Below are 25,095 nucleotides of genomic sequence, written 5' to 3' on the forward strand. Positions count from 1 at the left end.
AGCGTTATTTTAGTTCTTGTAAGGTCAAAAAGGATCCTACCAGTGCCTTTACTATCTTGTCGATTCCTGTTCGTTCATCCTTAGTTAATCGATTCATTCTGGTGGACTCTTTCTTTCCTATCTCATGGTCGTCTAGCGTTGTAGTCGACGTTGGGTTCGGCACAAGAGGCTCAGCCGGCGCGGAGGCCGTGAGGGCCGAGGCCCCTGTACTGCTTTCGCTCGTGTTCGGGGGTTGTGGGTGTTGCACTATTGATTGGGAGGGTGCATACGGAGGGGGCATGTAAATGATCGGGGGACCTAACAGTAATTCGTCATTCGTTCGCTGCTTGGAGGACAACTCAGGGTAGAGCAGAGAAGGGGTCCTAACAGCGTACTGGCCTGAGGTTTCGGGCTCCTGTCTTAGTTTAGTTTCCCTTCTCTCCTTTATGTCTTTTTCTAACTTTCTAGCGGCAAGGTGAGCTGCCTTTCGTAATTCCTTTTCTGCTTTTACTTCTTCCCTCTTTTTCCGTTGCATCGCTTCTTTGCGCCACATGCCAATACTGTCAAGCATAGTAGGCGTCGTCTTATTGCTACGCAGAGCTACTTCTAGCGCTTCTATCTTGCGGTCGTCGAAGGATCCCATCAGTGGCCACTGACTTTCGGGGTCCTTCTTGGTATATTTATGCCACAGCTTGCTATAGGCTACGGCGACTAGTCCATATTTAGTGAACATGTCCTTATTAGGGGTGCCTTCCAGTGGAGCCGGATGGTTCACCTCTAATAAGCGGTCCGGGCAGAACCGACTACCAATCAGTGGGGAGAAGATAGGCATGACGGGTTTCAACGGGGACAAAAGTCAGCACTACCTATCTTTTCACTGCTTGCAAAGACTAGACAGAATATCTCTATTCTTCGTTATTTGCAAGCAGAGAATACCTCCAAAGAACCAATATCGAACAACTAGTGTTCGGACAATCAATCAATCAATCAATGGGGAGATAAAGATAGGCACGACGGGTTTCAACGGGGACAAAAGTCTGCGTTACCTACCCTTCACTATTTGCAAAGACTAGACAGAATATTCCTATTCTACGTTGTTTGCAAACAGAGAATATCTCAAAAAGCACTATTCTTCAAAACAATCAATGTTCGGACAATCAATCAATGGGGAGATAAAGATAGGCACGACGGGTTTCAACGGGGACAAAAGTCTGCGTTACCTACCCTTCACTATCTGCAAAGGGAGAGAGAGAGAGTATTTCTACTCCTCCCCGTTTGTAGACAGCGAATATCTCAAAAAAGAACAATCAATGAGCAATACTAGAATTTCCAAAGCTTCAAACAATCAATCAATTATTTCTCAATTTGTCGTGTATCACGACCTTACCCGGACCGCGTGGACAGTTTCTCGTCTTCCGCCTCCAGCGCCCGATCGTCCTCTACTCTCCGTATTTGCCGCGGCACTCCTGATGGTTCCCAGTCAGGACCGTAGATCACTCGAGAGAGGTCTGCTCGGAACCAGTGAAGTTCGGATGATCGGCTGCCAGACGAGGGTCTATTGGGCAGGAGCTCTCCCGATCGTTGCAGTCGTTCACTCTGTCGTCGGGACCTCTCCCACTGGATCCACGTGTTGCTGATGGGCCCCACGTTTGGGACGCCAATTGTTAAATGGTAGCGGCAGTTTCAGTCGGTATCCTTTCAAGTATTTGCCCGGCGGTAATCGGCTCTCATACCACTCGATAATTTACCAATAAAAGAGGCAGGCGCCGGAGACTGGAAGGCAGGAAACAAGGTTTTATTCCGTCGGAGCAGAACACATCAGATCAGACAGCAAGGTATCGTCACGAGGTGCTCTAACTGCATCCCTGAGACCTGGTCTCTTATACACTGGTTTATTGCTTTATTACACATAGTACATTCTTGAGATTCCCTTGATGTGCGGGGGAATATCCCCTGAAGCCCCGGTTCAGATCCGTTCCCACACATAGATACAGTAGAAGTTCCCACCCCATCCACAGTAGGAGATGGCTATTGCGCAGCAGGGTATTCCGCCAATTCCTGGGGGTGTGTGCGACCGGTCGGGTCTCAGGGAGTAGGGGCTTTGATCTACTGTAATCCCTTTGATGCGGGGTGTTTCCCTTACAGTAGGGGCAATAAACTGCATCCGCAGGGCTAGGTGATGGCCTGGGACCAGTTCGGACAATGGGGCGCAGAGGAAGGGGGTTATCAAAGGAGAGGCATGACCATGTATGGGTTGTCGGTCGGAAGTGGTTCCGTAGCAGGGTCGCGCAGAAGGAGAGGGTTTATGGCCTGTATGAGAGAGCGGGGGTGGCCGGCGCGCGGGGGATGCTCGCAGCGCCGGGGGAAAGCGCTGGCGATCGAGAGTGAGCGGGGAGAGAGAGTGGGGTGCCTAAAATGGCGACCGTACATTTGCTATGCGTGGCGCTGGGGAGAGGCAAGATGGCGCAGATAATCAGTTTGCAAGCTAAATTTCCACATGTGTGCCACATGGCACTTTGAAAAAAGCAAAAAAGTGCATTTTTTTCTAGGAAATCACAAATTACCACCAACTCGAAGCTGGTGGTATTTCACGATTCCTGAAGGCAATATCGCAATTTGCGAAGCCTACTAGCATAGCATTTAGGGAATCGCAAATTTCAATTCTCTAAATGCATGCGCAAAATAGGCAATCCCAATTTTTGCGATTCCTTATTTTGCGAGTAGGTTTTTTGCCTACCTTCATTACACACAGCTAAATTGCGATTGCAAAGGCAATTTAGCTTGATACATCTGGCCCCTTGTCTTTATACAGAATTGTTCCAACCTTGAATAGTGCTCTCTAATTGAACATAGCCAGTATATTTTACAGGTGCAAATCTTGACCTATGTTTGGCAAAATACTGCAGCATTGATGAGACAATAGTGTATGAATATAATGAAGAAATATATATATATATATATATATATATATATATATATATATATATATATATATATATATATAGAGAGATAGAGATAGAGATAGAGATAGAGATAGAGATAGAGATAGAGATAGAGATATATATATATATATATATATATATAGATAGAGATATCACCAAAGTTGGCGCCAGCGCCATCCTTATACCCGATGACTCAGAATAGCGTTGCTTGGCGCAGGAGGAGCTCAGAGGTTCTACGTCGTTGCCTGTGCATTTTGAGTTAGTTTCATTCATGGGTGAAGGTTGGAAGGGGTCAATGGACCTTTTAGGACATTAGCTAGACGTTCCTCTGGAACAGTTGGACTGGTATGAGGATCTTGGAGAAGCCAGTGGACTGGACACATCTCCAGATACTGCTATGCTCTCTCCTCTGACTGTGGCTTCAGAGGAGGGAACTTCTTATACCATGGTGGTAAATAGGGTGGCAGAGGTTCTTGGACTGGAACTGCCCTTTGCACAGATCAGGACTGATCTTGTGACCGAGGTGTTTCAGTCTGGGGCTTCCACCTCTGAACCCCTTCTACTCTTCAATGAGGCACTAACTGATGTCCTTCTAGGCACATGGTCCAAGCCTAGCACAGGAGCTCCTGTGAATAGGACAGTTGCACTCTGCCATCGCCTGGCTCCAGGCGACCCAAAGTTCCTCAGCTAACACCCCAACCCTGAGGGCTTGGTGATTCAGGCTTCTACATCCCATGGCTCATTCCCTTCCGCACATCCGGATAGGGAATCCAAGAGCCTGGCATTGCTGTTGGTGAATACTGCATGCTCATTGGGCCGTTTCTCCCACACCCTTTGGGAGACGGTTGCACAAGTGCCTCCACAGGTCCTGGAGGAGGCCCTGGCCGTACTCTCCCAGGCAGTGAAGGATGAGTGAGATGCAGCAAAATTCACCATTGGGTGTGGCTTAGGAACAACTGACTCGCTGGGCAGAATAGTTTCATCGACGGTGGCCTTAAGGCGCCATGCCAGGCTCAGAACAACTGGCTACATGGGTGATGTCCAGGCTTTTCTCATGTAGATGCCCTTTGACGGGACTCTTCTTTTTGGAGAGAAAGCAGACCCAGCTTTGGAGCACTTCAAGGATTTTTGTGCTACGTTGTAGGAAAGTAGGATCTGCTTTCATGGTTACCCCCACTGTTTTGCTGGTGTCCGTATGTTTTTTGACTGGTCTGACTGGTATCCTGCTAACCCGGATCCCAGTCACTGTGCTTCCTCCCTAAATTGACTATGGTAAGTACTTCTGTACCTCCACAATCTGCTTCTGGTGTACCCTTGGAAGTCCCTAATATATTGTACTAAGGTACCCAGGGCATAGTGTAGGAATCTGGCTCTCTATAGACTATACCAATGTAAGGTATAGTGTGCACAGTGTACAGGGAGTCCCTAGAGGTATAGCAGAGATTAAATTAGACCAGTACAGCTCTCTTTGTGGTATTGTGGGCGAGCAGTTAGGCTTATCCAGAGAGTGTGTTAAGCATTTATTGCATTCAATCAGTCAAGGCTGATGGCACACACTCAGAGACAGAATCCAGACTAATTAGGTAAGTATAAAAAGGTATTCTTAAATTTTGTAGAACCAAGCAGGACTTGGCACAGGTAAGTAAGAAATACTTTCAAATGCAAAGCTGTACACAGAAATGCAATTGTGGATTGTTTTGAATCGATTACAGGTTTGTATTACTTTTAAAACAGTTTGAAATAGAGTAAGATTTCTTTTGATTACTCTTGGATTACTGGAGTTGATATGCTGAGATATCATACACTGGTGGTTGACACTTACAGGTAAGTACGACAATTCTTAAGTTAAAGCGTAGTTACTTTTTTTTCGTACAAACAGCAGTTCAACACAGTTTTTAGGAATAAAACTTCTGACATTGGTTCCTATGTGAAAAAGAGGGTTAACGGTTCTCAGGTAAGTAAACTACTTATGAGTAGGAGTTTTGACGGTTGGGACCAAAGTTCCCCAAGGTCTAGCTAAGCACTCAAATTGCACCACCACCAGCAGATATGGGGCGGCCATGTTAGGGTGCAGAAGCCTAATGTTAGCTAATGGGGCTTAGGGGGCCTGCGGTCAGGGGCTGCTTACGAGCCGGCCACTCAGTTGTGGGAGCAAAGGCCTTGGGACCAGCACTTCAGGGGCTAACAATCCGCACAGGAGCTGCACCGGGGAGGCCGGGTGCAGAGTGCCGAGGAGGCGTCGGGCCCCTGCTGGTTTCAATCTAGATCTCCGGGTTGATAAAGATGCTTCAGGCTCGGACAGGAAGGCCTCCTGAAGGCGACCACCGGCTGGAGAGGTAAGTTGGGTTCTTGGGGGATGCCTGGATACCGTCTGTTATGCCACCGAATGCCATGGGACGCCAGGTGCAGGGGTGCCTTCTGGCATCTTGTATCCTTACCAGCTCCAGTCGCTGTCAGGGGGGCCCTTCAGAGTGAGGCTGCAGGCGTCTGCTTGAAGCTTGAGGGAGGTTTGGGCTCACCAGATCAAGATCGCAGGAGAGACCACCTCATGTTGTTCGGCCACTTGAACTTGGGCCATGGGTGTCTGGTGCAGAGGTGTGCAGAACCATAGAACTGCCTGGATTCTGGTTCTGCGTTAGAAGTCTTTGCTTGAGCAAGTCCGGTGCTCACAGGAGTCAGAGTCTTTAAGATGAGTGCAGGGCAGGTCCACTGGGTTCTTGGGGGCTGCTGGACTCGCCATGGTTTTCACTGTAGTCAGGTCAGAGGCTGCACAGGCCTGTAGGGCTGGGGCCAAAGCTGTTGGTGTCCTCTTTTTTTGGGGTCAGCACAGCTCTTTGGTCATTCTTACTTCCTCGAATCTGAGGAGGCAAGGCTCAAGGTCCCCCTAAATACTAAATTAAGGGACATTACAGAGATGTGCAGGTTGGGACCAATGGGTCCCTTCATTGGAGTGAGTACACTCTATTATGCCACACTCCAGTGGGAGGGGGGCATGAACCCCTTCCTAATTGGCTATGTCCCCTCATCTCCAAGATGGAGCAGACTGAGATGTGGGCTTCACCGCGCCTCCCCCACCTGAGGGCTGGAGTTGACAAAGGTGAGCACACCTCTCCTACCTCGGTTTTCCTGCCAATTCTCCCACCCAGAGTGGGTAAGTGGCTGGAACGGAGCAGCTTTCAGGTTGCGAACCACCTAGCGGGGGTCTCTGAATGCCAGAGAAGACAAGGTGAGCAGGTGTTGTCTAGCAGACCACGAGTGACATCTCTACCCCAAGATTCTAACAAGCATTGGCATAGCCAATAGGTTTCGCTTTTGGGACCTTATAAGTGTTTAGCCATGCAACAGTTGCACAACTAAATACTTATAGGCCCCAAAAGCGAGACCTATTGGCTATGCCAATGCTTGTTTCTGTTTATTACTGCTCTGTAGCAATGGTGACACCCGTGCTTTAACTTAAACATCTTAAGCTAAAGTCGGGTGCTGAGATTGCTTCAAAAGTAAAGAATTGTCTATTTCTTTACTTTTGAAGCAATGTCAGCACCCGACTTTAGCCTAAGATGTTTAAGCTAAAGCACGGGTGCCTCCATTTCTACATAGAAGTAATAAACAGAAGAAAAAAAAGAACTGGCTCACGGAGAACATCAAAGCGGCCATGCGGCCGCGAAAGTGATCGCGATCAAACATCAAAGCGGACGTGCGGCGCGCGTGCCCACGCACATCCACTGTAGCTCTAGGCTGGCCATGGTAGCACTTTTTTGAGCCCTCACAAAAAGTCTCGCCAGACCAGCGCATGCGCTGGGTAAGGCGAGACCTAAAAAGCATCTTCATTCAGTGGGGAGAACTGCACCTAGACCTATTTGCCACCACAAGAACGCACGGTATTACCAGTTTTTCATACTGGAGAGGCACTCACTTGGAGACTCATTTCAGATGAGGTAACATGAGGGACTCTTGTATGCATTCCCACTCCTACCTCTCTTGCCTCCGATTATGAAGATCAGGAAGAGCCGGGCTAAGTCATCTTAATTGCCACAGTCTGGGCCAGTAAAGTATGGTACCAGGACCTCATTAGCCATCCTATACAGCAACAGGTTTGGGAATTCCTTTGTACACCTCACGTGTGAAAATTGCAGCAATTAAATGTGTTTGCCCTTCAAGCCTATGCACAATTGCTCCGTAAGATTCTTGACGTTGAAAAGTTCAGCCACCTTCCTTCTTTACTGACCGGTTGGCCCTACTAACTAAGGCACAATCACTTTGCCAGCATTCATTGGTCTATCTCATCCTTTAAAAGATGCGTCTTTATTACCATCATCCAAAAAAGGTGTGAAACATATACTGATCGCACGAAAGAGCATTGGGTAGACTATCAGCTCTACACTGGGTTTTTAGGTGCAAAGAAAGGCAAGGCTTTCATAGAAAAGGACCCTGTCAAGGTAGATAGTCACATGCATCAAATTCCGGTACACACTAACTATGAAGCAGACCCCTAAGGTCCTGCAGGCCAATTCCATGAGGGCCAAAGCTGCTACAATGGCTTTGGCGGGATGGGTATCTCTTTCAGACATTTGGTGGGCTGCAACTTCGACGTCTGTGCATACTATCATGAAGCATTACTGCCTTTCCAGTCCGGATGTTTGGGAAGATCATATTGCCTGTTCAGTTTTGCAGGAATATTTGGTTTGAGTCCAACTCCCCAGACCCTTCATTTTTAGGTCTCGGCTAGCGAAGGCTGCGCTTGCGCAGTCTCGCTCGCGAGACATAATGACTTGGAGAAGAGGGGCTTGAACCCGCCCCTCTTCTCCATTGGCTGGCCTCTTAAATGCTGGCCAGCCATTGGAGAAGAGGCTTGTCTCGCAAAACAAGCCCCGTCCTTTTCGGATTCGGGGGCGTGTTTTTTCGTTGCTTTTCGCAGGGCGTGTTTAAACGCCCCCGAAGCCGAAAACACGCCCCCGAATCCGAAAATGCCGCTGCCTTTCTCCGAGGCATTTCTGCTTCATTTCGGAGAAAGGCAGCAAGGCTCAGCTCAGGGCACCGCAGTCTGCCACATTTCCAGCTCCCAAGCCACTCTTCGAGCCTCGGTACTTGTACAATTTTAAATGAATTAAAGTATATTTACTCGGTGACTGGGCTGTAGTTTAATAAAGCAGAAGAAGGTTTAACCATAATATTCCCCGCCGGTTCTACCATAGAATTGTCCTGCCCCGACATATGATCAGTCAGAGTGGATTAACCAAGGGGATTCCCGCAGCATCGTGTGGAGTACGTCGCGAAGGGAAAACATGTCGTCACTCGACTCCAACAATGTCGTGTACGGATCTTCCGATGCCTAGCGGAAGAAGGAAATTGGTAATGCAAGATGGCCGCTGTCGGAGAAGTAACAATAAAGTTGACAGTCTAGTCTTTCTTCTAGTCTTGAGAACGGTTGCCCTTCAGCTTATGGTTGTGAATGATCTACGCACGATGCGACGTCACACCACCTCCGCCTGTCACTATCGGATAGCGACTCTCCATACCCATTCGCCGGTTCGCTCTGTGCTGTGACAGTGTGTGCACTTCCCGGACGTCCTCGGAGCTGTCACCATGAACACTTTACCCTATTTCTGTAAGGGGGAGGTGGTGAAGGGCTTCGACCGCGGTTCCAAGGAGCTGGGGATTCCCACTGGTGAGTCGTGCTGTTGGGGTGCTGCGGAGCGCTACACTAGGGTGTTGCGAAACATGCTGGGACAGCGTACGCATTATCCCCTGTGCCTTCTTCTATGATAAAATCCCGTTTGACAGCACATTTCAACTGTTTCCTCACACCTACAGCACAGCTCATTAATCATCAACCCACAGGAGGTAGATTTTGCGGCTCATGGTGCGGGAATTCAGTGTGCTACCTCGTTTGCTTTAGAGATACGCTTCAGGAGGAAAACGAATGAATTCCAACCTCGTGTGGATCACGTTTTCTATTAAACGTACACAGTTTACCAGTGACCCTTTTAACAGCATATTTTAAGGACCGTCTTAACGTAGCTAATTTCAATAATAATAGGTCCCTTCATCCGTGACTGAAATTTTGTCGCTTATCATTGGAAGGCTTGACATGTATAACTTCAGACGGCAAGAATTCTTTTCTTTTTCAAAGTGTTCATGTTCATTGGTATGTTGTACTCGAAAGGGGGAAAACGACTCCAGCATCCCATAAAATTGGCAGTGTCACGATGCAGCACGTTTCCAGCTGTGGTTTTTTTTTCGTTAAATATGTCAAGCCTCTGAAAACTGTATTTTGTGGCATTTATTTACTTGCCCTTTGGAAACACTCAGACGTGCAGATAGCTGCAGGACCAATCCAACAGGCTATTCACGGGCTGCTCTTAACACACCCACAGTTGCATGACCTGCAGCTGTCCACCTTTCTTATGAGTTCATGACGTTTACGATTATAAAAATATGTCGTTAGTCCTAAACCTGCCCCCACCCCCCCCCCCCATCAGCAGTAATAAGGATGCTGTGAACCCAAAAGCAAGGAAGGAAACTGGAGACACTGTTTGGGAAGTAAAAGAAAGCCATAATTGGGGTGCAGTGGGGCCCTGACACCTCAAGGTTCCTGTCACACTGGAACTCCTGCACTAATCATACTAGCCCCTTGACCTGAAATCTCAAATACAGACCACTCGTTTGGACAATACATTTTGCTGGAGACGGTGCATGGATTCCCTGTTGATAGTCATAAGCCTCCATTGCCCCTGTTAGATGTGAAAAAGTCTTTAAATGTTTTAAAAACATAAACCAAAATAATGTCATGAGCAATGCCAATAGCTATAACTTTAACAATGCCGAGACAGTTGCATTGTAAATGCTTGTTTCAGAGGTGTTGCTGTGGGGTCTATTCTAAACCTACAGTTAAATGTACCCATCAAAAAACACAATGTTCGAGGCATATGAGCTGCAGATTACACACTTTTGCATAGATCGCCATCTGGTGTTTGGCCCGGATGTTTGCAGTTTGTTTTTCCTCTTGGAAAGTCTTTGGAAGTCACGAGGTCGGTGACTCCTCCCTTGGTTCGTATTGCGCATGGGCTTCGGCTCCATCCTCAGATTGTTTTTTTCCGCCATCGGGCTCGGATGTAATGCTTCGCGCTCCGGTTCCGAACATTCCAGTTCGACGATCGAAGCGAAATCCTCGCTCTCCGCGGTATTGTTTAGATACTGATCTCCTCAATCGCCTTCTTCTTCGACGCACCTTCGATTCCAGTCATCGACGGCGGCCTTCGGGCCTATCCAGGCTCCGGTCCCGGCTAATGGAAAGAACTCCATTCAAGAAGTGCCCTCGATGTGGGTCCAAATTCCCCCACACCGATCTTCATGAGGTGTGCAACCTCTGCCTCTCCCCTGAACACGAGGCTCGAGACTGTCCCGCCTGCAAGTCTTTTAGATCCAAAAAGACTATTCGAGATCGAAGGGCCAGACGAAAAATGGCGCACTCCTCGACCTCTGTTCAAGTCGACATCTTCGGGGACGACGTCGAAAGTCCGGGACACCAGCACACCGAAGAGGACCTAGTCAGTGCTTCCGAAGCCGACGACTTGGATGTGGAGGACATCACCCCGGCGCAGAGGGTCGTGAGTAAAATACCCCCTCCCACACCCACGCTGACACCCAAAGAGGCTTCGGTCACGCCTTCACCTTCGGGCCTAGGCAAGACCAAAGACACTGCTTCGAACACCCCACCTTCGGGCCCGGTGACGAAGCCAAGTAAGCCTTCCGGCGGCTCGGGCTCGAGCCAGCCTGCCAGCGGTGCCGAAAAACACCCTTCGGCACCGAAGAAAAGATCTGCCTCTACCTCGACACCGAGCTCCACACCAAAGCCCTCGGTGTCCAAACCCAGCCTCTCGGTGCCGACCAAACAACATAAGGCCCTCGGCACCGACACTCCCGCGCCGAAGCCTGTCTCGGCACCGAACAAAAAATCGGAGGTTCCCAAAAAGCACGGCACAGACAAGCCTAGGAAGCCGTCTGCCCCGAAAACGTCGGCGCCGACCGAACAACCAGTGTCGCAAGAACTTTTTACACCGGATCCTTTGCAAAAGACACTTACCAAGGATCCAAAAACTGGACATTTGGCACTGTCTTCTAAAAAGAGACATTTGGACAAACCAGCTCCACCTCCACCTCCAAAGAGGAAGGACTGTGCTACTTCCCCTTTCAGAGTGCCTTCCCCACCTCCTCCACCCTCTCCACCTCCACCTTCTCCACCCCTGCCTCATCGCTCTCCGACCCCCGTCTCCAGACCATGTTGATCAGGGGGACCCATATTACGACCCAGCAGATGTGCCACAAGACCCCACCCCTACAGGATCCCCAGACCCCTGGGATGTTTATAATAATCCGGACATTCCAGATGTCCCACAAGATGACCTCTATCCATCCAGGCCATCTCCACCAGAAGACTCACTAAGTTTTCACCACCTACTTCAGAGGGCGGCACATTATCACGGGGTAGAGCTACACACTGACCCAGTAGAGGAAGATTTCCTCCTAGACACCTTTGATACTGCACATAGGTCTACTGCTATACTACCTATGCTCAAAGGGGTAATAAAACATGCGCCAGAGGTTTTTAAAGACCCAGTCAGGGCTAGGGTCCTAAACTCACGCATAGAAAAAAAAGTATAAAGCTGCCCCCACAGATCCTGCCTACATCAAAGGGCCAGCGCCACTGGATTCCCTAGTGGTATCCACCGCACGAAAGAGATCAAATTCCCAGGCGTCAAGCCAAGCACCACCACCTGACAAAGAATCAAAGCTCCTGGACGTGTCTAGAAAACGCACTGCGTCACAGGCAGCCAATATATGGCGTATCGCCAACACTCAAGCGCTATTGGCCAGAAACGACCGAGCGCATTATGATGAGCTAGAAATCATCATGCACCATCTCCCAGAAAAATATAAAAATAGGGCCAATGAATTAATTCAAGAGGGTAAGACCATAACTAATACCTCTATACGCTGTGCCTTAGACGCAGCAGACACAGCCTCCATGGCCATTAACACCAGTGTCCTACTCCGTCGTCACGCTTGGCTGAGAGTTTCAGGCTTTAAACTTGAGGTACAAGCCTCCATATTAAACCATCCTTTCGATCAGGAACATTTATTCGGTCCAAAGATAGATGAGGCCCTCGAGGATGAAAAAAGACACAGATACGGCGAAATTTATGGGAGCCTTACAGTCACACCCTCCAAGGCGCTCCTTTCGCCGCTCTTCCTTTCGGGGCACTGGCAGAGGCTACTCCTCAGATAGCGCGTCCACGTCCTACAAATCCCCTCCTCAGTCCACCTTCACAAAAGGTTATCAAAGAGGCGGCTATAGAGGCAATACCAATAAAGGCAGAGGCAAAACAAATACCGCCCGCTCTGCCACACCGCCTACCCAATGACTTTCCCCTGCTCCCCCCAGACCATCCCACTCCGGTCGGGGGCAGACTACCAAATTTCCTTCACGTCTGGGAGTCCATCACATCAGTCAAGTGGGTGACCCAAATTATTCGTTCATGGTACTGCCTAGAACTCACATCTACGAACCCCCCCCCCCCTCCCCCCCCCAACATTCCACCCAGGCAACGCCCAATGTCACAGGAACATTCCACGTTACTAAAACAGGAGGTAATCTCCCTCCTACAAAAACACGCAATAGAACAGGTCCCCCACGATCAGCAAAATGTAGGGGTCTACTCCCTATATTTTCTGATACCAAAAAGAGACGAGACTCTAAGACCTATCTTGGATCTCCGGCCTCTAAACACGTACTTACATTCGGACCATTTTCACATGGTAACACTTCAGCAGGTACTTCCGCTCCTCTCCCAGAACGACTTTCTCACCACACTGGACTTGAAAGACGCATACTTCCACATTGCGGTACATCATGCCCACAGAAAGTACCTCAGATTCGTAGTGGACGGGCAACACTACCAGTTCAAAGTGCTCCCATTCGGGGTCACAACAGCACCACGGGTATTCACCAAGTGCCTAGCGGTAGTGGCGGCACATCTCAGAAGACAGCACATTCACGTCTTCCCGTATCTGGACAACTGGCTAAAAAAAGCCGCGTCCTACAACCAATGTGTACACCACACCGCCACTACAATCCAACTACTTCATCAACTAGGCTTCAAGGTGAACCACCAAAAGTCCCAGCTAACACCATCCCACATAAAGCAATACTTCGGTGCCACCATAGACACCTCAAAAGCCATAGCCTACCCCAATCCGGACAGGATTGCAAGCATTCAGGCTTTGCGTCAAAAATTCATACTTCAACACTCCCTCCCAGCAAGAGTGTTTATGCAACTGATAGGGATGATGGCCTCTTGCATTTTCATAGTGCCTCATGCAAGACTCCAAATGCGTCCACTCCAAGAGTGCTTAGCGCGCCAATGGAACCAGGCCCAGGGGCAACTGACAAATCTGGTGTTGCTAGACGGTCGCACCCATCGCTCTCTGCAGTGGTGGAACACCACAAATCTTTCCAGAGGTCGACCGTTCCTGGATCCAGTTCCACAAATAATCCTGACAACAGACGCATCGCTCTCCGGCTGGGGAGCTCATCTACTACACCTCACAGTGCAGGGCACATGGACGCCGCAACAAAAGTTACTCCACATCAATCATCTGGAGTTACTGGCAATCTTTCTAGCCCTAAAATCCTTTCACACACAGATTTTAGGCAAGGCAGTCCTTATCCGCACAGACAACATCACCGCCATGTACTACATCCCAAAACAAGGCGGCACACACTCTCCACAGCTCTCTCAACTAGCACAGAGCATATGGAGATGGGCAAATCCACACAAAATCTTTCTCCTAGCCCATTATGTCCCAGGAGTCCAAAACACCATGGCAGATCTGCTCAGCAGACACACGCAGCAGATCCACGAGTGGGAACTTCACCCGCAGGTTCTTCACCCGTTCTTTCAGATGTGGGGGCATCCACAGATAGACCTATTCGCCACCCACGAAAACAAAAAATGCCCAAGCTTCGCCGCCAGATACCCACACCCATTGTCCAAAGGCAATGCGATATGGATGAACTGGTCAGGCAAATTTGCATACGTCTTTCCACCTCTCCCACTATTTCCATTAGTGGTGCGAAAGCTACAAAAGCACTCCCTCACACTCATTCTAGTAGCTCCAACATGGGCCAGACAACCATGGTACACCACGCTGCTGGAACTCTCAGTAGTGCCACACCAAAAATTACACCTCTCACCATGCCTCCTAACCCAGAACCATGGAGAGATCAGACACCCGGACCCAGCTCAGCTCAACCGTGTGATCTGGCTCCTGAAATCATAGAATTTGGATACCTTAACCTTCCCCCCGACTGTATGAATGTTATCAGAGAGGCTAGACGTCCTACCACTAGAGCCTGCTACGCTGCCAAGTGGAAAAGATTTGTTGTTTATTGCCATAACAACACAATCAACCCTCTAGACGCATCCATACAGCACATCATATGCTACTTACTACACCTACAAAGATGTAGCCTAGCATATACATCCATTTGGCTACACCTCGCAGCAATTGCCACTTACCTACAAAACAGACAGCACCTATCACTTTTCAGAGTGCCTGCCATTAAAGCCTTCATGGAAGGCGTAAAACGAATAATTCCCCCCAGAGTGCCACCCTCACCTGTGTGGAACTTAAATATAGTGCTCACAAGGCTAATGGTACCGCCTTTTGAACCCTTGCATAAATGCGAACTGCAATTCCTCACATGGAAAACAGCTTTCCTTGTAGCCATCACCTCCCTTACAAGGGTCAGTGAAATACAAGCACTTACTATACAAGAACCTTTTCTCCAAATGCACCCGAACAAGGTTGTCCTACGTACCAACCCAAAATTCCTACCCAAAGTCATCTCACCCTTTCATCTAAACCAATCGGTAGAATTGCCGTTTTTTTTCTCGCAACCTCAAACTGCTGCAGAAAGGGCTCTACACACACTGGATGTTAAAAGGGCCTTGCTTTACTATATCCAGAGAACACAACCTTTCAGGAAGACAAAGCAATTGTTTGTCTCTTTCTCTCCACCTCATAAAGGCAACCCCATCTCTAAACCAGGGATAGCTAGGTGGATTGTAAAATGCATACAGATTTGCTACCACAAAGCAAAACGCACGCTATCTGTTCCCCCTAAAGCCCACTCTACAAGAAAGATAGGGGCTTCTATGGCTTTTCTAGGGAACATCCCATTAGATGATATCTGCAAGGCAGCTACATGGTCAACACCGCACACTTTCACTAAACATTACTGTGTAGATGTGCAAACCAAGCAACAAGCTAGTGTGGGCCAGGCTGTACTAAAAACACTATTTCAAACCACTGCAACAGATACCGGTGGTCGCCGCTAAGGTTGGGAACTGCTATATAGTCTTTGCAAAAGTGTGTAATCTGCAGCTCATATGCATCGAACGGAATATGCTACTTACCAGTATGCATCTGTTCTTGGCATGTAGAGCTGTAGATCTACACACGCCAACCCGCCTCCCCGGCTACCTGTATCTGTTCCAGTCTATCTTATTTAGATACAACACACATGGGTTTCTTCACTGTTATTACTATGCTCCATCTTTCCCTGTTGGCGAAAAACAATCTGAGGATGGAGCCGAAGCCCATGCGCAATACCAACCAAGGGAGGAGTCACCGACCTCGTGACTTCCAAAGACTTTCCAAGAGGAAAAAAAAAACTGCAAACATCCGGGCCCAACACCAGATGGCGATCTATGCAAAAGTGTGTAGATCTGCAGCTCTACATGCCAAGAACAGATGCATACTGGTAAGTAGCATATTCCTTACTTGTCTCCAGTAATGCTCTTTCTGGTGGATACTCTAACCACAAAATACTTGCTGTCCTTCCACCACCTGTTCTTCAGAGAGGTCTTTTTTTAATATCTAAAATGTCCCAAGTTATAGCTCAAAGCACTGTCACCAACAATTGTTCTGCGTCTGATGGCACAGAATGAGATGGGAAACTGACAGCACGCAGCATTGGCATTTACATGCAGCTCCACTCTGTCACTTCAGAGACTATAACGAGACAGCATAGAGTAACATGATGCCACATGCTGGCACATAGGAGTAGTGCTGTTAGAGTTTTCTGTCTGGAATCTGGGGCATCTTCTAAAGATGAGGAATATGTAGTTCGAGTATACACCCGAAAAAGAGTTACCGAAGGTAAGTAACTGGGTCTTATAAATAGCATACAAGCATCCCATTCTGAAATGCCAAAGCCCCTGGCTTTGCCAATGCTTGTGGGGATTTTTTGCAGTCATTTGTCATTTCTTGTCTTCAATCTGCATGTCAAATCCCCAATTTGTAGATTGCCCTTTCAGTGTTCAGGATGTGGGTAAAAAATCTGATAATTTCACTGGAACAAGCCACAAACTAATTTGTTTTTGTTTTCCCCCTCCATGTTTTCCCCTAAACCTCCAATTCAGGCCCGTGTAAAGATTCTGTCTCGGATAGTGACTCACTTTGAAGCAACACTGAAGGTAAAGGTGCTGGCGTTCATTCTGGAAGACATCCGGAACCGATTAGACTTGGCCTTCTCTTGGCTCTTCCAGGAGTACAACACATATCTCAACAAGTACCCCGAAGGAAGCCCAAATGACTATGACCAATGTCTTATCGGCCTGCTTTCAGGGCTGCAGCAGAAGCCTGACCAGAAGGATGGGTAGGTGTGACTTGAATGAAAGATTGCTCAACAACACCTTATAATAAAGTACATGAAAAGTAAAACATCAACTGAATCACATGCTCTGATATAATACAAAGCAGTCATTATGTGAAAAGGTGGCACAGAGCTTCAGTGTACTTAACTTTGACACTGCCTATCCACCATACTTTTTCCTGTGAGCACATCTGTTAGATTATTGTCGAGTGCAACTCTTGATTTGTATACTGCTGAGTCCGATTATTAATACTGGTTATCTCCTACCAAACACTGTGGGCTTTACATTGACTCTTAATTATTCTGCTTGATTGACTTTGCTAGTGACTGCATGACTAAAGAGTTGCTGTGCTAATAACTATGTTGGTTGGCTGGTGGAGGCTAACTCCTCCCACCCGCTGTAGCTGTTTTTGTATCGAAACCAAGCCCTCCTCTCCCACTGAGCTAAACAAGGTTGTTGGGTGAAACATCGCCACCAAACACGTCTCACCAAACTACCAATTTGATAGGGTCTGGGCATCCTGGCTATTTTGCTTTTGGTAGATTAGGGCAAACCCGGAAATTGCTTTTTCTCCTGAAGATACTTATCCTAAAGTTATTTATGTTGAGATCAGAGCATATTTGGGTGGAGACTGGCTGATGAAGGCAGGGTACCCCAACACTGGTCACAGACCTTCTACAATACATCTTAACTGACCTTCACCACCTAGTTTTCTTCATCAATCTTCAGAAGCTCCTCTTTGTCCCTTCCCAGAGACTGAGCTTCATCTGGATGGTGTTGGATATGAACTGTATGCAAGTTTTTTTCCCCTCCTGTTCACAGTAATTTGGGTATTCAGGTTATGAATCTGATGTTTACGAATCTGATTCAGATCCTGGTTCCTCATCTTTGTCAAGCCCTGTTGATCCACACCAGATGGCAATAGAGAGCCCTTCAGTGGTAGTGGTATATCAAGTCTAGCATTAGGAGAGTCTTTCAGCCCACGTGGAGATCTTCTATTCCCTTCTTCCAGACCTGAATTGATGGATTTGCATCTCCAATCTCATGTGGGTGGTGTCTCTGTCCTCTGCAATTGTAGGCCACTATTGTTACCAATGCCTCCTCTCTTGGCTGAGGAGATGATGGCACAGTGTCTTTAGTTCACATAAGAGCATTGGCCACACATCCATGTGCTAGAGTTGAAGCCACCTTGCTCTGAGGCTTTCCGCCTCTTCTTTTTGGAACCTTTTGTTCCAAAAAGAAGAGGCGGAAAGCCTCCGAGCAAGGTGGCTTCAACTCTAGCACATGCTTGTGGATGATTCCCCACTGTCCATTACATCAGCATACAGAGAGTCATGGATTCTTGTGAGGCCTTCTCTTGAGCATTTGTCCCATCAGTAGGTAGATTTTTCATTGTCAGATCATCCTTCTGATGGAAAGTTCCAATCGCATATTCCCAATCTTGGGAATTTTCCCAGGCATCAAACTGGACCCGGAAACTTTTGCAGAAGTTCCCTCTTGCATCGGCAGGTGGTGTAATGCGGCTCCACATGAGATCCAGCCCGCTACAGGACGACATAAGGCCCTAGATATGGGCCAGTTAGTGCGCTGAAGTCAGTTTCTTTCTTTCTGCACCTTCTGACACTTATCCAGAGCTTATTGAATCCAGTCATTTTGGCAGAATTTTTCTCTCCAATTTACCTACAGTGTTTAGCTGTGTCTCTCCCTAAGACTACAGGGTTTAGACTATTTTAAAGCTGTCACTGACAAATGTCTGTGACCGGCACTCATGACGTCTGTCTGGGGTGTCTCAGATCCAAATACGACTTGGCGTTGTGCGAGTTTTGCACAAGGATGAATTGAAAAGCCATCTGTGACCACAAAGTGAAACTGGCCAAACTTTGAAAGAAGTAAAAAAAAGCAGTCTTGCTTTGGCGTTGCACTTTACTCCCCCCGGAAAAAAGTCTCGCTCACCGGCCCTACCAAGCATGCCATCAGGATCTGGCATGACGTTCATAAAAGCATGGGCTGGAGCGGTAGGCTAACCCTCGCCACCCCATTGTGGGACGCGGCAGAACTCGGCCAGCTACGGACCTCCAAAGGGTTTGATAGATGGGATTTAATTGGCATCTCACGAATAGGTGATCTCTGGTCCAAGGAAGATGTGGTGCCGTTTACCACATTACAACAGCGATTTGAAATGGCGGACTCAGAATTTTTTCATTATCTGCAGATCCGCCATACCCTATACTCAGCTATACCGAAGCGCACCTCACTCCCTGATTCCTCCCCGCTGGAGGATAGACTCCTTGATGGCTATTTGCCGGAAAAGGCAGTCTCCCTTACTTATAAGAAGCTCCTGCATAATACCCCTGATCCTCTCGAAACACTAAAGAGGAATTGGGTGGCGGACGGCTTTGAAATAGACGAGGATGAATGGAGGGAGGCGGTAGAATCCCCTCGGGAGGTGGGTATATCCGCTCGATTACGGCTAGTCCAGCTGAAGATCCGCCATAGGACCTTCGTTACCGGACACCAAATGGTGTGCATGGGAAGGGGGGGGGGGGGTAGGGGTGAGTGCCGTAGGGGATGTGTACAGGTGGGCACATTTATGCACATCCTTTGGGACTGTGACCGTATTCAGGAGTTCTGGCAAGCGATACACCGCACCTTTAGGTTTGTCCTGCACAAACACATACACCCTGAGGCGAAGCGCTGCATCGTTAACATTTGGGAGCCTACAGACCTCACTACCTCCGAGAGGACCTCGATAACGCTGGGTCTCTCAATGGCTAAGCAGGACATAGCGCAACACTGGGGAGCTGATACACCTCCCACACTGATCCAGTGGAAACGAAACATGGACTGGAACATATTTCGAGAAAAGACTGTATATATTGCAAGGGGTTGTCCAAAAAAGTGGTCCGTAATTTGGGGTGCATGGAACTCATACAGAGGCGACATCTGTGAAGCACAGTTGATACCCATTGAAGATGAAGACCTATCCTCTTGAGTCCAAACAAGAGATTTACTTTGTGTGATGTCCTTGACGATTTACAATCTGTGTGTTGTTGTGGTATATTGTATTGCTCATCTCTTCAACGGTACTGCTGTCTCTATACTTTCAATAAAAAGAGTTTAAAAATAAAAAAGGCAGTCTTAGGTAAAGTCAAAGGCACAGACGCACTCCCGCTCCAGAGGCTGCTCCCTTGACTGGTCTTCATCCAAGTCTCCGAGTTCAGGTAGGTTGAAAAGTCAAAGAAACACCAGAAGTCCAAACATTGGTCTCTATTGTCCTGCCACGCCCATTTGGAGTTGAGTGACACCCCTGACACCTCTAGGCTGTAGACTCATCCAACTATTTCAGAACTGACTGATGCTTATCCAGATGCTGATCCCAATGCACCCCTGTAAGAAACTGGCTCTATATATACTGCACCAAAGTGAGGTACAGTGTGTATAGAGTCAAAGTGTCTCCAGAGGTTTGGCAGAGGTTAAAGTTAGATAGAACCTTACTCTTTTAAGCATTTGATGTACACAGTCAGCAAATGAATTCACACACTCAAGAACTGAACTCTAGGGCATTTTTTTGTATAAAAAATATACTGCTGTTTTATTTCTAGAACCAAGCAAGCCTGGTACAGGTAAGCATATAAATACTTTGCAGTAGTAAATTACTTGTATGAACACAGTTCAAAATAACAGTATAACTTGTACTGGTTTTGTTTGCAGTTTTAAGTAAGCAGTTTGCAACACATTGCAGGTATAGTACATTCAAATGAATGGGCTTTTTAAGTAAAATGCAGTTAATTACTTTTCAGATTACTTTTACTAACACAGGGTTGGGTCCTAGATTCAGCCCTGGAACATTTCCTGAAAACAGGTGAGTAAATGCGTTTTTGTTAGAGGTACGATTTTTAAAGAATATTATTGTATTTCGAAAGTTGACACTTCAAAACTTTTTCACATAGAATCACCAATGTTATCCTATGGGAGGAAATTCACTTAGCAGGTAAGTTACTTTTGCGTTACTTTTGTAATCCAGTGCTGGACTCCTAGATTCAGCACTGGAACATCTACTTTAAACAGGTAAGTAATTACGTTTTTGTAGTTTGTACGATTTTTAAAGAATATTCTTGTATTTCAAAAGTTGACACTAAGAAACTTTTTCACAAAGAACCCCCAATGTTATCCTATGGAAGGAAATTCAATTCACAGGTAAGTTACTTTTTAGTTACTTTTCTTACTCAGTGCCCGACACCTGGGTTCAGCACTGGGACCTTTCCTGCAAATAGTTGAGAAAATTCGGTTAGGTTATTTGTAAGGTTTTGAAGAAATATTCTTAGTTTTCAAAAGTCGACACTTAGAAACTTCTTGGGAGAAAAAGGGTCAATGTTATTTTATGAGGAAAAAGAGGTTATCGGTTTCCTGGTAGGTAATCGGTCTTTTGAATTAGGGTTCTGGGGTTAGACTCGGGGATCTCCCAGGGTCAGTGATGCACTGTTGTTGCACCCCAGGTGGCTCTAGGGCGGCCGGGAGCAGTGTTGAGGCCCTATTTTATCCTATGGAGGATAGGGGGGCTCCGGTTGGTGGTGGCTGGCAAGCAGGCCACGGGGTTGTGGGAGCAAAGCTCCTAGGGTTAAGCTCAGGGCAATTTGGGGACCAGGTTAGCACAAAAGGGTCACCCTCAGCGGCACTAGGGCGGCCGGGTTCAGGGTGCTGTTTTGAGGTCGGGTGCCCTGTTGATTTCAATGGAGATTCTCCGGGACAAAGAAACACTGCAGGCTCGGGGACGAGGATCTTCCAGGAGTGACCACCACTTCGAGGGGTAAGTTGGGATGATTAGGCACCACTGGGTTGGGCATACAAGGCCATGGCGTCAGGTGCAGGGGTGCTTTTGGACGTTGGATTTTCGTACCTGCTCTGGTTGTGGTAGGGGGGATCCACAGAATTGAGGCTGCAGGTGTTGTCTGGAGGCTTGAGGCAGGTCAGGGTCGCCGTATCTCGGGTCAGGATTGCCGGGGGGACCTCCTCGTGGTGTTTGTTCACTCAAACACGGGCCGGGCTCAGCGGGTGCAGTGTGCGCTGGATTCGCAGTTTCTGGCTGGCACCAGAAGCTGCAGTTTAAACATGTCTGGTGTTCACGGGAGAAACAGCTTGGAAAGTGAATGCAGGCAGGTCCTCCGGGATGTTTGTGGTTGCTGGCCGCTGGACACGCCGGGGTTTTGTCGGAGCAGGTTCGAGGGGAGACAGGCCTGTATGGCTGGGGCCAAGTCAGTGGGTGTCGTCCTATTGTTAGCTCTGCACGGCTTCTTGTCCTTCTTTTCTTGTGGTTGCTGGATCTGAGGAAGTAAGGTTCAGCCCCTAAATACTACATTTAGGGGCGATACAGGTAGGTAAAGGGCAGGGACCAATGGGTCCCTTCCTTATGGTGGGTACACCCCCTATTCTGCTATTCTCCAGTGGGAGGGGGGCAGGAGCCTGCCCCTGGTTGGCTGGATCCCGCCATCCTCAAGATGGCGGGGATTCGAGGTTGTGCTTCACCTCACCTCCCCCACCGTAGGGGTGGAGTTGGCAGAGGTGGGCACACCTCTCTTCCTCACTTGTTTTTAACGCCAGTTCTCCCGCCCAAAGTGGGGGGTAGAACCAGTGGGGACCAGTTGCGGAAAGCAGCAAATGGTCTGGAGAGGCTCACAAAGGCGGCATGCCTTTAAAGCTTCTCCTTCGTGAACCCTGCCCATCCTGGGGGAGGAGGCTTGGCACCTCGTCCCAGGATTTGCGTTGTTTCAGGCCCCCGAGAGCACAGGCTCTCGACCCAGGGGTCCAGAAACATGTCTAGTGGTGGCAGCCTGCGCAGCCACTCAGTCAGGTCACTGGTAGTTAGTCGTTTTTCAGGGGGCATCTCTAAGATGCGCTCTGTGGTGCAGTTTACATTAAATCCCACACTGGCATCAGTGTGGGTTTAATGTGCTGAGAAGTTTGATACCAAACTTCCCAGTCTTCATTGTAGCCATTATGGTGCTGTGGAGTTCATAATGACAACCTCCCAGCACCATATACTGTTAATGGCAGCACTACACTTACAGTGCCCAGGAATGGACCTGGGCACTGTAGGGGTACAGGGCTCATGCACCTGTACGCTCGCCACTGGCATAGGGCACCCAGCTAGAGGGGTGACTGATGTATGCCAGGGCAGTGGTTTGTGGGCATGGCACACAGGGATGTGTGCCATGTCGACTCTTTGTTTTGTTCTGCACCCAGACACTCAGCCTGCAAAGGCTGTGTGTGTGTGTGTGTGTGTGTGTGTCAGGGTACAGGGCCTCTAAAGGTGGCACAATAAGTGCTGCAGTCCTAAGGGGCCTTCTCTGGTCACAGTGCCCTGGGTACCTATGGTACCATTTACCAGGGGCTGACATGTGGCCAGAGATGCCAATTGGGTTTTGTTTTGGGGAAAGAACACTGATTGGCAGGGCCCCAGAGCACATCAAGTCAAAGAGCATCAGTAGTATGGCAACAAAAAAAGGGGGGGGGGGGGGTTTACTTCAACAGAAACCCACTTTCTCACAACCCCGAACCATTGACGATGCCACAACAGCTCCAGGAGCTGAAATGGACTTTAGACACCATTTTTGGGGCTCCACCAGTCACCTCCAGCGTACCATCGGACCCCAAGCACCCTCAGTGGCCTCTAGTTGCGTTACTGCTGAGTGATCTGTCTAGATTGTAACTGTACCTCTCGGTCTTGACTCAAGGCTGGCCCCTTCCTTGAGCCTGGTGCCATGTCAGACACTCTTTCCCCCCCCCCCCCCCCTTTCACAGATCTTAGGTGAATCCATCATCGTTCTTTAGCTCGCTTTGCTACCCCAGTTCAAACCCAGCCATATGCAAATCAGTCTTGACCCTGTTCCTTATGGAAACAGTCCAGCCCAAACTGCCAAGCCAGGTCTTCCCTGGACTGGAAACCAGCATCCAGGGACCGGTTATGAAGTAATACCCCTCATCGGCCAGGCTAGCTTGAATCCGGTGGCAAAGTGAGCAAAGGACCTACGTCTGGGCATGACCTGCCAACTTAGGGCGAACAAAGCAAACACAAGATGATGATGGACGGAGCGCTGAAACTTTTCAGACCCTCACTCCTGGTCACAGATCTCGGTTGAATCCATCATCGTTCTTTAGCTCACTTCACCGCCCCAGCCATATAGAAATAAGTCTTGACCCTGTTCTTTATGGGTCCAAGGCCACCTTCAACGCTGTCAGCCCAAGCTTAGACCCCGTTAACGACGCCAGAATCGGAATCAATAGCTTTGTTGAACTCTGAAACCCATTTTCCACTAATGAGACATTTGAACTTAAAGACCTACATTCCTCACCATGATGATGATGAGAAGGAGTCAAATGACTACATACTTGGGGTCCATGTTTATGATGCTGGTCTTTTTGATGACCTGGAGGATGCTAGTGGTCCGGACATGTCATCAGACATTTTTCTCATCACCCCTCCCGCACCCAGTCATGGCAATCGAGGAGTCCGCCTCCCTTGTGATGGTGATTAGGAGGGTGACAGAGGTTTCAGTCCTCACTCTTTCCACAACAGAAGTTAAAACTAGGTCCTCATTGAAGTCCTCGACCCAGGACAAAACAACAGAGCCTTTGTTGCCCTTCATTGAGGCCCTAGCTGTTGTGCTGGTGGGCACCTGGACAAAGCCAGGATTCTGCCACCCGGTGAATATACAAGTGACAAGGCTGCATACACCAGCTCCTAGGGTTCGCGGCCTCCTACTTCAGCACTCCTGCCTGGAGACCATGGTGGTATAAGCATCTACCAGTCGCTTGAATCCTAATATCTGATTGAGACATCTAGCCGTAGATTCCTTAACTCAGAATTTTCCAAGCGTCGTGCTGGATCTGGAAGACGGTTGCTCAAGCAATATCCTTGTGTTCCAGTGGGTGGCATTGGTCGACTCCATGTAGTGCCATCTGCGACGGAAGTGACGCCTGTGTCACCTATATAGGCGCCACCTCAGGCACAGACGTAATTTCCTTTCTTTCTGTGCCAGCTAACGCAGATTCGTCACTTATTGACAGGTTATTTTTTTACTTTTTGTCGACGATTTTTGGTGTGCACGTTTTTCCTGAATGTCAAGTGAAGACTTCTGGATTGAAGTCAAAGCGCACTTCCGTTTCTCCCCGTTTGTCGGCAGACGAGATGGAAGAGTCTTGACACTCCAGGCTTCGTTCTACAGGACCTGTACCTGGGTTGGCTCCGCGCTTCCCTGCCTTTCCAGGAGCCAGAGTGACACGCCCAGCTCAAGAATTCAATGACGCCATGTGCCTCATATTTGGGTGACCTGACCCTCCCGGCGTGCCTTAGGGTCCGAAGGCTCAGAGGGGGCTCCATTGAGTACCCTGCCGGCGGCGGCAGCGATGGCCCCCCAATGGATCCCTTGGTGGAACCAGACGGGAGCCGATCGTGC

The 25,095-nt window shown here is 48.4% G+C and overlaps 1 protein-coding gene across 7 annotated transcripts in view; it reads left to right on the forward strand.

Moving 5' to 3' along the window:
- The window catches only part of SYMPK (symplekin scaffold protein), a 1,117,730-nt gene that overhangs the window by 487,520 nt on the left and 605,115 nt on the right, over nucleotides 1-25,095 (forward strand). For all 7 annotated transcript variants that reach the window (XM_085625602.1, XM_085625603.1, XM_085625599.1 and 4 more), the window contains one exon: nucleotides 16,409-16,644. In XM_085625602.1, the coding sequence (XP_085481728.1) occupies nucleotides 16,409-16,644 (236 nt within the window). The remainder of the gene's footprint in view (nucleotides 1-16,408; nucleotides 16,645-25,095) is intronic.

This window comes from Triturus cristatus, chromosome 9 (assembly GCF_964204655.1).
Source record: "Triturus cristatus chromosome 9, aTriCri1.1, whole genome shotgun sequence".
Classification (NCBI taxonomy): Eukaryota; Metazoa; Chordata; class Amphibia; order Caudata; family Salamandridae; genus Triturus; species Triturus cristatus.